Source organism: Poecilia formosa, unplaced genomic scaffold (assembly GCF_000485575.1).
Source record: "Poecilia formosa unplaced genomic scaffold, Poecilia_formosa-5.1.2 Scaffold12, whole genome shotgun sequence".
Classification (NCBI taxonomy): domain Eukaryota; kingdom Metazoa; phylum Chordata; class Actinopteri; order Cyprinodontiformes; family Poeciliidae; genus Poecilia; species Poecilia formosa.
The window spans coordinates 1,480,910-1,494,708 of NW_006799951.1; the positions used below are offsets into that span (position 1 = coordinate 1,480,910).

General features: G+C 38.9%; 2 protein-coding genes across 3 annotated transcripts in view; both read right to left on the minus strand.

The window, feature by feature from the left end:
* Positions 1-6,294: 6,294 nt before the first annotated feature.
* Positions 6,295-13,799, minus strand: part of prkg1b (protein kinase cGMP-dependent 1b) — a 109,259-nt gene continuing 101,754 nt past the window's right edge. The window contains exon 19 of the mRNA XM_007545294.2: positions 6,295-6,309. The gene's annotated coding sequence lies outside the window, so the exon portion shown is untranslated. The remainder of the gene's footprint in view (positions 6,310-13,799) is intronic.
* Positions 10,783-13,657, minus strand: LOC103133522 (dickkopf-related protein 1). 2 transcript variants are annotated; one of them, XM_007545291.2, is made up of 4 exons: positions 12,343-13,657; positions 12,098-12,239; positions 11,801-11,935; positions 10,783-11,703 (listed from the first exon to the last, which is right to left on the minus strand). In XM_007545291.2, the coding sequence occupies exons 1-4, from the start codon at positions 12,580-12,582 to the stop codon at positions 11,366-11,368; spliced, it is 855 nt and encodes a 284-aa protein (XP_007545353.1). In that variant the 5' UTR covers positions 12,583-13,657; the 3' UTR covers positions 10,783-11,365. The 2 variants fall into 2 exon arrangements, with proteins under 2 accessions (XP_007545353.1, XP_007545352.1); XM_007545290.2 differs by having other exon boundaries at positions 12,098-12,242; positions 12,343-13,655.

The following is a 13,799-nucleotide window of genomic DNA, read 5'->3' on the forward strand; positions in this document are numbered from 1 at the left end:
CAGAGGCCTTCAGAGTAAATAGTAAAGGAGTAGAAACTTGGATTACAATTATTGTCTAGCAAATATTTACCAAGTAAAAGACTGGAACATGGTTAATGACTGAGCTGGGGGAAGTCAGAGAAGTCAAAATGTGCATTTCAGTAACAGTGGGGTGAGATTGAGGTTTGTTAGTTTGTTTCAACCCCCCTCCCCCCCCCCGTTGCATGTGCTGAGTTGGACGTTTGATGTACGAGATAAGCAAAGAGCAAGTCCCTTTCAATCATCACGTCAACCTAAATCTCAGTAGGAATTCAAAAATAACACCAAGGATGCAGGGAGTTTTCAGACTTGGCTTTGATTCAGGGCTTTATAGACTCAAGGACCAGAATTATATTTTAGTGCCAGCAGAAAATGTTCATCTCTAGAGCTGTTTCTAATGACATGGAGTGGCTTGAGATGGGCGCTACTGGTCATAAAACCCCTAAAAATAGAGATGTTTCTTTTTGCAGTCCCACAGCTACCAGCAAACAGAGCATGACAAGTGGTGACACCAGCTAATGTCTCTGTTTGTTGTTTTTTCTTTTATTCAAATAAGCATGGAATAATAATAATAAGCAAATTATTTGAAAGCTCACAGTACTGGAGACAAACATGAGCATCTTAAACCTTTACAGTAGCTGCAATGAAAGAATTCCTTTATATTACTTTACTGAGGAAATGCTCTTTTGTTCAGCAAATGGGATAACACAAAAACCAGCATTGGCTCTCTTAAACAAACTTATGTGTAGTATGTGGTTTGTAACAGCAGAGGCATCTATGAACAAACTCTCTCAGTGTCCACAGTGTACCAAATTACGGTCAGACTTGTCATGCATGATAAACTAACTTCTTTGTCTCCGGCTGCAGCTAGACGAAACGTTGGGGTGTGCGCATGTATGAGTTATACTTTTCCCCAAACTCGATTGTGAGAGTGTTTCCCACACACAACGCGGGGGGAACACACACACAGTTAGCGACCTCAGCGTAGCTGTTTGCTGTGGCTATTGGGTGTTCCTAATCATTTTCTTACCCACAACACAGACAATGAGCATGCTGTCCTATTAAGATTTGATTCTGTGAGTAGAAGGCCAGGCTGCACATGAAGAAAAGGCAGATGCAAGTCAGGTTGTAATTTGTTTGACATTTTGATTCATGGAATACCTTTTAAAATCTTGTGCTTTGGTCGTGTTTATCAGTAAACGCTGCCAGAGAGAAGATAAGAGCACCCCGTGTTTCCAGAGTGAACTTGGCCACTTTACTCATTTACATTTGTAAGGCCTCCCTCTTTTGTCAGCTCATTTTAGGCTGCTTAGATGTTGGTGTCAACAAATCAACATTTAGACACCGTACTAATGTGCTGCTGAGAAGGCCCAGCGAAGATAACTACCTTTGATATGACCCCCTGTGACTCAAACTGTCCTCGGCTTAGCCCCACCAGCAGGGGCAAGACAATCCAATCCATTTGCCCCCTACAGAGATCAAAGCGTTTGCCTCCTCCACACCATTCTATTTCTAAAGACTCCACCTTTGTAAAGTCTCCACACAAATAAGATTGTGCCTTTATCTTTGGCGGGGTTAAAGACAGTGTTTTTGAAAGGGCAGAAAAAACAAGCAGGAACATTAAAGAGTTTGGGTGTCGACCAAGACAAGAGAGACTGGGGGAGCAAGATGGCATGAAAGGAGGTGGTGAGTGGCAAAAAGCTCTGATTAAGGTCTGATGACTGCTAATGGGACAATCAATGGTTGAACTACCGGGGCCATTAATGTGCTTTTGTCTGAGAAGTTGATAACCCATTGAGTAAACCTTTGCCATTACACAACAACTTGGGCTTCCGATGCTCTCAGCCGAAGATATTTTGTCTCAAACCAATACACTCACTCCCCATTTTAGGAGCTTTAGCACTATGGCTCTCGAGTTATGATTCAATTTACCACTGGCAGTACTTGGGCTATAGTTTGATACCTGGAAGTTGGATTTTTGGAATTTCCTTTTGGAACCACAAAAATATTTTCTGAAATTGGAATTTCAAGTAGAAAAGTCAGAGACCACCAAGCAGATGTTAGCTGAGTATCTAATGTAGCTCCTGCAGCTCCTGCAGGTAGTTACATTAGATGTAGGTTGCATTTCTAGTTGTTTGTTGTACAAAATACTACCAACAGGTTCACCAAAGTGGTCTGTGGGTGCAAATGATTTATAAGATAAAAATCCCCTGATGAACGAAAAACTGAGGTTTGAGTTTGGTAATAACTCCAAGTCAAAATTCCAACTTCTCGAAATTTTACTAAGAATACAAAATTCAAAATCGAAAGAAAAATTAACCCTCTGAGTGGAAATAAAACTCATAATCACAGCGAACGCTGATACCAGTCAAGCAGGGAACATTTTTCATTTCGTTTTCAGGTTTCGAATTTCTGCCAGCACCATGGTGGTCGTGAGAATGTCGAATTGACCAAGGAGATATTTGTTCTAGAAACATTTGAGAAATGCAGCTTTTCCATTTGCATTCACAAGCTTAGAGACATCCATTTCTTATGCCCTGTAAAAGCAATAGTCAGTCTGCTCTATGCATTCTGAATTAGATACGGTCACCAGCAATTCTTACTGGTGGCATGCACTTATGTTGGGGTTTGCGAGTCACTGCTTAAATTGTCTCTCCTTAGAGCTAGAAAGTTATTTTTCACAGAATACTGGTTTTGCGGTAACCTGCTGTCAGTCATCTTGGCTAATTGACTGTGACTCCATAAAGTTGCCATCGTCCTATGTTGCACGACTTAATGTAAGTTTATTCCTTACTGAGTTGTAACTCACTCTACCGGAGTTTCAGCAACTGTCCCACTTTGCGAAAGCATTTTTTTAAACTTCTTCGAAACTTAAATAATGAGTAAATTATATGCAATTATATGTGTAAGACATCTTTCCTCAATGTGCCTGTGGCTGAGGCAGACTTTACATAGAAGCTAGGATGTTTGCCAGCCCCTGGCACTGGCTCATGTCTCAGCCTCTTGCCGCCACCAACAAGCTTTTGGACAAACCATAATGAAGAGTAGGCATTTTTATCCCCTGGTGCATCTGTTTGCCCCCTGCTTGCCTGCAGACATTGCATGCTGGGATATTATTCATGAAATCAATGGTCTGACTTGTACACCTGTGTAAGGGCAAACTATATTGGACATAGAATAATAATGAGTTAAATCCATTTGAGGCCAACAGGTGGTACATGTTGCCAGCATGATACTCGAATCCTGCCACCACTAGGTTTTCTTTCTGGAGATAATGAGCAAGCACATCCCTCCAAAACAGAACTTAGCATTTACATCAGCAGACAGAAAATAGCATTAAAGCAACAAAGCTTGTGAGCAAACAAGAAGTCTCACTTTGTGTCTGCATCTGGTCATATTTTGGATAAAGAAAGCTTGTTTTTCATTTAGTGATTGAAATGTTACTCAATTAAAAATAGTAATACTTCATAACAATACTACTCAAATAGAAGTAAAAAGTAGGTGCAGTAAAAAAATAAAATAAAAACAAAATACTGCTGAAACTTTTTGTTAAAGTTAATAAATCTATGGATAAATGTATCTGCCGACCTTTGAAAAATGCTAATAACGTTTCTAGAATTTATGTTTTACAACTGGAGGAGTAAATTTGCATTTAACTTTTGAAGCCTAAAAATTTTACCCCAGCAACCAGCTGCCAAGCCATCCTGTGAAACGTGTAATTAGTATTTGCATTTGTATTTGTGTCAGATGACACAAAAATTGTTAAAGTATAAAGATGTGCTTCTTTTTTTTATTCAGCCTGTACACTGTAGAACTTTCTCTAGCTAAATTAATATTGAACTAGTGTATTTATAGCAAAACTAAGGCAGCTTTGAATATTAGAAAATGAAAAAGTGTGGGAAGCTGACATGAAAAATTTATAGGACCTCCTAAATTATTTTAATCACACAGACAAAGTTTGTTAAGGGAAATGGGGCAGACTGGAATGGAATCCGAATTTATGATGAGATTTGCAAAAAAATATAATCTGTCATAGTGTTTATTAATGTGTCTCTTGTGATGTCATCAATTAAAAAAAACTACTTGTTTTTCATCAGTTGACTTTTGCAAACTTTGTATTTTTGAGAAAACATGAAGTGAAAATTCGGTAACACTTTATTCGAAGGGGGTTGAATATGACTGTCATGACACTTTCATTAACATGACATAACACATGTCATCAACATGAATAAGCCTTCATGAATATTTATGACTGTTGTCATAAAGCGTAATTCGGTAAATTATGACACTTTTATTCCAAAGCTGACATTATTCAAAATGTCTTTGTTATGACAACTTGACATTAACCAAGAAATCATTACTGTTTAAACTTTACCTTTAATAACATAAAGTTACCTAATTTTTAAAGTGCAATCAGTAATACTTTTATAACAAATTTATATCAATAATGATTTCCTGGTTAATGTCAAGTTGTCATAACAAAGACATTTTGAATAATGTCAACTTTGTATTAAAAGTGTCATAATTTACCGAATGACACTTTATGACAACAGTCATAAATATTCATGAAGGCTTATTCATGTTCATGACAAGTGTTATGTCATGTTTATGACAGTGTCATGTCAGTCTTATTCACCCCCCTTCAAATAAAGAGTTAATTTGAATATATTTATATATATACTAAGTTATAACAAGTGGGTAAGAGCATCAGTATTTGAAAACTGTATTTTATTTTGTTTTCTCACTTTTCTGTTGATGTGATGTTAAAATGTGTTTAACAATCTGAAGCACTTGTGTGTGACAAAAAGTGAAAACAAATGTGCAAATGAATACTACAACAAAACTTGTCAAACGTGTTTGTGGTTCCACTCTGGAATCAAGTTATTTAGAACCCACCCATATAACTTTAACTAAGTTTGTTAATCTTTTTCACTCATCTTTTTTTTTTCTTTTTTTCTTTTTTTTTAGTTAAAGTTGAATGTCAGATCTAAATCCAACATTTTTACAGCATTAAGGTCAGCAGATCTGGATTCCATTTTTCCCAGCACACTGACATGAGTGATGTTGATGTTCTCATCTCACGAGCGGAAGCAGTGCTTAGGCCTGTGAGTAGGTTAAGGATGTACACAAAGACAAAAAAAAAAGATAGGGGAGTGCGCAACAGCAAACAGAAACAAAGACGCAGGAAGTGACTAAGAACCGGGAGTGTAACATTACACCCAACGAAAGCACAGCGCGTCATCACCTCAATCTGTGAAACCCTTGTTTGCTCTGTTGTGTTGATATCACGCAGGCCCCAAATTAGTGGAGCAAACCTGTTCTTCACCTGTATTCACACACTGAACACATTGTCCTTTGTTTAATTATTATTTCCCCAAGGATAGGGAGATTGCCTGAGTTGCTCAATCGAGGTGATTGCTATACCTCAAAGATGAATGGCAAGCATTGTGTTTCATTTCTATTACATGGTGTTTGCCAGCAACCAGAAGTGTGACACCTCCTAATAAAATGTTTACATAAGAGCTTGATTTTGATCAGAACACTCTTCCTATCTTTTTCATCTGGCAAAATAAAACACATTGCACTTGTGCACTCTGGGTTTGTTTCTTTAGGCGTTTGATCTCTGATGGTTGGCTTATGAATTTGTTTCATTCATATGAGCTGGTAATGGTTGGCACCATTACCAGCAAAACAATAACAGTAACAGGTTTATTGTGAGTCCAAGATCATGAAGGGAGATAGAACGTTCAATTTAACAACCGCAATAAAAACAAATACCTGGATTTTATAATCCAGTAAGTGTTGTCACGATAAGATTCTCGCAGAATGCCCATCTATCCAGATCAAAGTACACTTTGTTTTAGTTTATGTATTCTTATAAGGTGATGTAATAACATACAATACGCACAAATATGTAAATTATAAGAAGGTTTAAAACTGGATAGAACTTGCTGGCATGTGCGCTATTTTTACATCTGATGGAGCTACTTATTGGTAGTAATAGGGAAATGCACATAAAGTTGACTCATTCTTCTGGCATGTCTTCAAGTGTTTGCCATACATTCAAAGTTATTTTCACCAATCAACTTCTGTTACATCTACGTTTAAACTCACATCTTCCTTTATTCTCCCAACAAACAGCTTAATGTGTCAAGTACACAACTAGGTTTGTAGAGGTGCATGCACTTCTCCCTAGCTGGGAGTTCATCTCTAATGCAATCTCACAAAAATAAGAAAAAATTGAATCAGCGAAAGCATGTCATGGTGATTTTTTCTCTCTCTCTCTCTCTCCTTTTTTCTCAGGATGGAGCAGATTATTCAGGCTAGGGCAAACACAATTCAGCAGCACACCTGTCCTTAATCACTGGATCATTGCTACTTCTTTTTAAGGAGCTGCCAAAAAGAATAGAATAGAATAGAATAGAATAGAATAGAATAGAATAGAATAGAATAGAATAGAATAGAATAGAATAGAACATACACATATCTAACAATTCTAGAATTTTTTGTGGCCCTATCTTGATGCTGTTGTCACACAAGAACAAGAATTTGTGTATATATAAGTGCATATATACTTATATGTATAAGTACATACTTATAAAATACACGGGTATTGAACACTAAAAGGACATCATGGTATGCCTGTGCAGTGGAGACAAACAGCAAACAGGTGTGCAATAACAGCAAAAATATCTTTCAAAATTAGTAAGAAACAGAAACTGAGCAGTCATTATGGAGATTGTGCAAATGCCAGCAGGGATGTAAACTATGGTTATAGTTTTAGAGTATCAATAATTGGATGCTTCGCTATTCAGGTCAGTATGAGCTGCATAAATTCCCCCCTCCATCTCTCTAGTGTTGTAGCTCAGCTCCTGCTCCACCTCACATGGAAGAAACACCTGCTGCTCCTAAGTACATGCACTACAATTCCCTCACTCACTCTTATGCACTCACTCTCTAACTCATTCAATGGCCATGTAAGATCACATTAAGGTCAAATGGTAGCTTATCGTATTTGGATTTCTATATGCAATGTGCCTGAGTTTGGTATGGTACTTACAGCTTCGGGAAAGTGGATCGCTTGTTGGAGTTGCATGTGGGAACTCTCGTGCTCCATCACATATTCTGACATGCAAAATGATTGCATGGAAGGAGGTAAAACGCACGCCAGTAGACGAGCTGATTCATTCTTCTGGCATAAAAACAACAACTGTTGACGTCTGCCACTGTGTGGGTGAATGCGCTATTCCCTAAATCGTTCACACCTCAATAAGCTCGTGGAGTTGTGTTTAGAAATGTGTAAACTGCTGCAAAGCAGCATGTAGCAACATGGCTCTGTGTGTGTGTGTGGTGCATTGTTGTTTTTCCAAAATCCACGAAATGTACCATAGCTATGTGTATAAAGTACACACACTCACAAACACACTTATAAATATATAAACACAGTCTGGCCGTCCTTCAGTTGGGGCACATGCCTGTGGCCTGACTGAGTCTGTGGCTGGTGTAATGATGACAGGCTCACAAGCACACAGATTCCAGGACCACCACACACATGACTTGGCTGGCCTCCGTGTGGTATATTGTGCTGCTGACAATGCTCCAATTACTCTCAATTACTCAGAAGAATGGACATTAAATTTTTTAAATGGTTGTGTCTCAACAGTAATAAAACATACTTGTGTACAAGAGTAAAAATAGCAATACCACAATGTGAAAGTGCTCCATGAAAAGTTAATTGTAAATATTATCCGTGGTAGCTTCAATCATAATCTGCCTGATCCCATACACTTTAATCCTGAGCAGTCATTATGGAGATAGAATGGCTCTTAGCATTATATGACAGTGTATGAAAGTCTACTATTTTCCAATTATTTATCATGCATTAGACTGAAATATTTTAATCCAGTTCCAGGGTTATGAGAAGTTAGTCTCTTACTCTTTTTGTGCTGTCGTTTACTATAAATTTAGTTCAGTTTGTGTTGGCGGTTGACCCAAGACTAATCAGAGCCAAGACCGATCATCTTAAAAAAAAAAACAGTTCTAAATATATCATAGCAGTTTATGCAATCACTATTGTCTTCAAATCACTGTGATGATATAAATACATATGTGTTAGCCTTGTAGACAGAGACTAACAGGTATTCTGAAAGATGTGAAGACCAAAGCCCTCTTCTACTGCCTCAAAACAACTTCAGTGTTAAAAACATCATAGTAGTTTAAGTGAATAGCATTTCATTGACCTTTAAACCATCATGACAATTGCCTTTGTTGATTATTTACAGAGAACATGGAGGTGGTGTGCCACCAGTGATATTCCCATGTAAAAAACTGAGCATCAGCTGCGTTAAAAGTGGAGCAGTTTAAAAGACTAAAAATGTGACCAGAGTTTTGGTAAACAATATTTTAATGATTTTTACACTGCCTTATTTTTCCACTTACAGTACTCCAACTGGAACCTAAAGTATGCTTCAAGCAGGACGATCATTGGTGGTGCACTGCCTCCAGACTCTGTATACCATGTAAAAAAAATATATCACAAATTTCTCTATATTTAAATTTTTGCATTGAATATTTACTTATAAACAGATTGGATGGTTATTTACTTAGAAACAGATGTTTATAATGGAAATACAGGTAGGAACTAGTGCACCACTAATGAGCTTCCCGATTCAGAATGGATCATAAGAAGCATTTTCGGATAAACTTTGGATAAACTGTCAACAAAATAAAGAAGTATGACATGAAAAAATAATATAGCAGTTAACTGAGTAGTTTTACACCCGATCCTTTTTTTAATCAGGTCTATACACTGAATAAATGCTTTACAAGTCCTGCCCTCAGCAAATCTTTCACACAGGAAAATCATCGGTGACAGACTTCCTCCTATTTCTATTTTCTACGTGATTAATCATTGGAATCTGTGTAAACTATACTTATGAAAGAAACGTATTTTAGCCTCTCTCTGAGTTGTTGTTAGCTGCAAATTCTGGTCACTTCTAATCTGGATTTATACTACATGGGAGCAAGAGAGTTATTAACTGCAGGTAAGATATGAACTGTGTACAGCCTTTAAATAGAATCTTACTGAATTAAATCTTTAGCATGTAAATTTGGTGGAGAGTATAGAAATAATGACCAGTTCTTATAGTCTATAGCTCTTTAATAACAGACCAATACTGCTCTAGTTTTGTTTGCAAAACTTAACATCTGTGTCTACATGAGTCCAAACAGATAAAGAGGTCATCTGCCACACTCAGATATCAACAAAGTCTCACGTTTCCTTTGATCTGACAAGAAAATCAAGCAAAAAGTACAGTCATTTTCTCACCATCTTCTAATCTAAACAGGCCTAATTACAGGCACCCATGTGAATTTGAGAGGTTTTATAGCCTATATATTAGAGCACACAGATTGCACAACATGTCAGGAAGCAGGCAGTGCTGTGCAACTCGAGAGATTACAGAGATTGAGAAGCAAGATCCTTTTTGGGGTTGCATCACACAAAAAATGTAAGTGTTGTTCGGCACTTTAGTTCACAAATGCTGGTGCAGATTGAGAAAGATGAAGTAATTAGAGGCTTTAAACCAGATAGGCAACTATCTGTTCTGCTACATATAAATAAGTCATAATTAGAAACTAGCCAACACCAAAGGTTTAGGTTACAAACACTCACTGCAACACACATACTTTGTTATTACCACTTTGGTGTTAACATTTGATATGACCACATCCTGTCCTGTGCTCTCCCTGTGATGTAGCCTTCGCAAATCACACTTACAATTCAGCCGTGTTAAAATGAACAATTTATTCTCCTGCTGTGACTAATTCTTGGATGATTTAAGGAGATGTTCATGAATGGGGAGTAGGTCTTGTTCAAACATTTAAAGGGATCATGTAAATGCCTTTTTAGGAACTTTTCAGATAATCTTTTCTTTATATGGCGAATGGAAACAGGAAGAACTGTGCCAGCAATTATTCTCCTGTATGACACACTGAGGATCACGTTCGACTATGTCAGAAGAGTTAGGCATAATCACCAAATTGACAATAATTTAACCTACTATAATATATTTGCTTAATACACTGCTTTTCTTTAATGTTAGGAAATTACTCTGATTAAAAACACTGTTGTTTTGTTTTCAGAAAGTGTTTTACATGTAAGGATCAATGGTGGTGGTGCACTTCCTTCTTCCTCCATTTCCTGTGTAAATAATTACAGGCTTCTGTCTAAATCCCTGGCAAAAGTGACAACCGATTTAAGGTAAGTAAAATGTCATTTGGATAAAACACAGTGATGTTTCTAAGACCGGAGTTGTTTCTAAAGAGCTTAAGTGCACTTTGGTCTTGGTCGCCCTCTGACAGACTGTGGGATTCCCTTTAAGACACTCTAATCAGTATTTATAGTCTCAGAACAGTTTGAAGTCTCATAAAATCGTATTATTATAAAGCAGCATAAAGTTTTGGAGATCAAATTTGATCTTAAACATCAACTAATTTCGATTTGCTCGAAGTAAGAACGCCATTAGGGCACGACACTGTACTTAAACCAACCCCTCTTATTTCACAAATGTTTTACTTTCCACAATATAGTTGCTATTTTACTGGTAAACACATCTTTCCTGCAGAGACAACAGTTAAACCCAATTAATTTGGGGCTAAATCTCTTCTGCAATACATTTTATGAAATGATGGAGAGCAAGAATGAGGTTATCATGAGACATTTAATAATAAAACAAATATTCACATTTTCTTTACATGGTTTCATATAAAACAATATATTTTAATATATTTATATATCACATATTTACAAAACATGCAGCACCATGTTTTTTATAATACTGGTGTTGACTTAAAATTCAGTGGGACAAATAAGTGCCACCTACAGGATATTATTTACACTACAGTAATTTACTGCAATAACAGTGGCTCAAAGTTCCATAAAAGAGAAACAAAAGCAGCTCTGCCACTGACGACACGAATCGATTCCCCAAATCCTTCTGGAATGTCACTTCCTGATTTCAGATTCTTCACCTGTTGACGAGGAACCGGAGACGCTGGTCTCACAATTTTGTGTCCCTGCGGGTGTCTCGTTTTTCCAGGATTCATGTCCATCCTTCCGGGTGATGTGTTGGTGTCAGCAAATTTAGCAGGAAAGAATGTCTCAGGTGGAGGGTGTCTTGTGCGTGTGTGTGTGTGCATATGAGTGTGTGTCAGCATCTTTTGGTAAACACAAGATTGGAAGTGGAGGATTTGTCAGTGTCTGCAGAGTCTGCACTGATTTATCGATGTGTGTCGTTGTGTGTGAGTTTTCTATGCCCCTCTGGGTCTATGTGCCTGTGCGGTTGTGTCAGCGTCTCTGACAGGTGTGTAAGTTCCGGGCTGCAGTCCTGCTGACACCGTGGTCTCGGCTGACACCGTGGTCTCGGCTGACTCCGTGGTCTCGGCTGACTCCGTGGTCTCGGCTGACTCCGTGGTCCCGCTCTCCTTTCTCTGCCCGGCACACTAGGCCCTCGCCGCAGTCGCAGCGCTGGAACAGCTCCAAGCCATGATTGCCTTTCCTGCGGTGGCGTGTGCACACCTGGCCCTCTGTCAGCACAGGCTTGCAGATGCGGGACCAGAAGTGCCTGGCACAGCACAGACCCTCGGAGCAGTCTGTGGATCTCAGACATGCATCACCCTCCTGGCCTGGAGACAGGGACAGAATTGACATTTGTTACATATAACACTTCTGAAAACATCCTGTTGACTCTGTGACACAAGGCTGGTCTGACAGGTAACACACCTTTGACAGCGTTCGGTTGGAAGCCAGAGGCTGTGGGTGTCCTCTTTCCTTGATGCTCCATGGTGTTGTTGTGTTTATTCCAGCCAGGGGTGACAGATAAGTCTGAGCTGTGAATGTCATTTATCTGACAAACACCTTGAAGAGGACAGCAAATGAGAGTGTTAAAGAACTGTTTGCGACAGAAGGTGACACATGGAAAGTATGAATGATAAACATATAAAGTAAGCGCAGAGAAAACTCAAAACTACGTGAATCAGATGGTTCACAGAAATGATCACATATCTGACGTCTGCTCACCATTGATGCAGCGGTTTCCTGCGCAACACATGGAGTCCCTCACACAGCGCTTCCGGCACTTACGGCACGGCAGACAAACACCCCGGGCGTCGTTGCAGAACTCATCACCTCCGCAGTCTTCGTCATCTGTGCAAGCACCTGACTGCTGCAGCATAAAAAATATAAATAAATAAAAAGTTAATTAAAAAAGCCGAGCATGTTTTTACGCATGGTTTTGACTGTTACCCATACTAGAGTTAGTTTACCTGCAAGGTGTCAGAGGGTAATTTGTGTCCCATGCCACCAGGCGGTGAGGTGCGCGGACTTGGACTGACGGTGTCTGCACCTTTCCCCGCAGCGGGTAAGGTTTTAATCGCGTTGGAATTCATCAGGACTGCTCCCGCGTAAACGTCTCCGCAGTATCCAAACAGAAAGAGCTGCACAGCCAAAATATGGTGCGCAAGGGGCATCTGCATGATACTTCTCTTCAATTCTTTAACAAACATAGAGAAAGAACGAAAACAAAAAAAAAAGATATCCCTTATGTTATGCTGAGTAGTAAAAAGTGACAAAGTCCAAACGGCGTGGGTATCCCAAAGTTTCCCAGACAGTTTCGGCACGATGCTCGGATGCCTCCTGACTCAAAAAAGTCCTGGGGTGATCTCTTTATACATGTAGACCTGTTTGTCTTCCCGCCCCTCGCTGTGCACAACAAAGGCGGAGGGGGAGGAATTTCAAACAGAGCCCCACTGTACGGAAATAGCCATCCTTTGCACAGGACTACATTTCGCGGTGTTTGTGGAAAGATAATGACCCGCAGAGTCTGTCTGAATACCCATCAGCGGCGCGCAGGGGACATTCAGCAACACCCCTAGATTCCACACGAAATTATCAGACTTTAGAGTCAACAACAAAATCACTATTGGATATCTGATCTATTTGTCTTTTAAATACACAAACTGAACAACATTTTTTTTAAGTTTTGGCTGGTATTATCCGTCCTCTTTGCAAATAAAGTATCCCATTTTTTGCACCTTTAAATTTTCTATACTTTTATAGCGTTTGTTGAGATTATAAAAAATAAATCACCTTTCAGTTGGTAAAATCGTAAGTATTTTCTTAACATAAAAATGTAAAACTAACAAAGAAAAAACCTTTCATCTATCATTTCAACAGCAGCCATAAGCAATCTTTATGACGGTCCAAACATACTGGCTCATTTGATTCTTCCAGCCTCTTTGACATCCAAGATGACTCTAAAGTACCCTTTGGCACTTTCAGGACCAAAGTGATTGAAGTTTCTTTGGTCGATTAACCACTTCATTTGATCCTTCTGATTTGCCAAAAGGTGACAATTATCCACCAAAGTGTGCTTGATTACACCAGCGGCGGACATCAATGTGTTTAGGATATGCGGGGCATTATGGGGTGTGAATAGTTTGCCGAATTAACGGACTTCCGTAGGGGAGGCCTTCAAGGAGTGACTGGCACTTTGAGATTAAAGGCGACTCTGATCTGCCCCTGTTGGGCTCCAGCATCGCGACAGATGTCAATGAAGAGAGGATTTGTATTCAACAATATACAATGGATGGATGGATGGATGGATAGATGGATGGATGGATGGATGGATGGATGGATAGATAGATAGATAGATAGATAGATAGATAGATAGATAGATAGATAGATAGATAGATAGATAGATAGATAGATAGATAGATAGATA

Bases quoted from the DNA above. Each gene is read 5' to 3' on its own strand.
- LOC103133522 (XM_007545290.2), bottom strand. From the start codon at position 12,582: ATGTTTGTTAAAGAATTGAAGAGAAGTATCATGCAGATGCCCCTTGCG. The intron at 12,243-12,342 runs GTAAACTAACTC...TTTATGCTGCAG, and splicing joins TACCCTCTGACACCTTGCAG to CAGTCAGGTGCTTGCACAGA. The intron at 11,704-11,800 runs GTGTGTTACCTG...CCCTGTCTCCAG, and splicing joins CCAACCGAACGCTGTCAAAG to GCCAGGAGGGTGATGCATGT.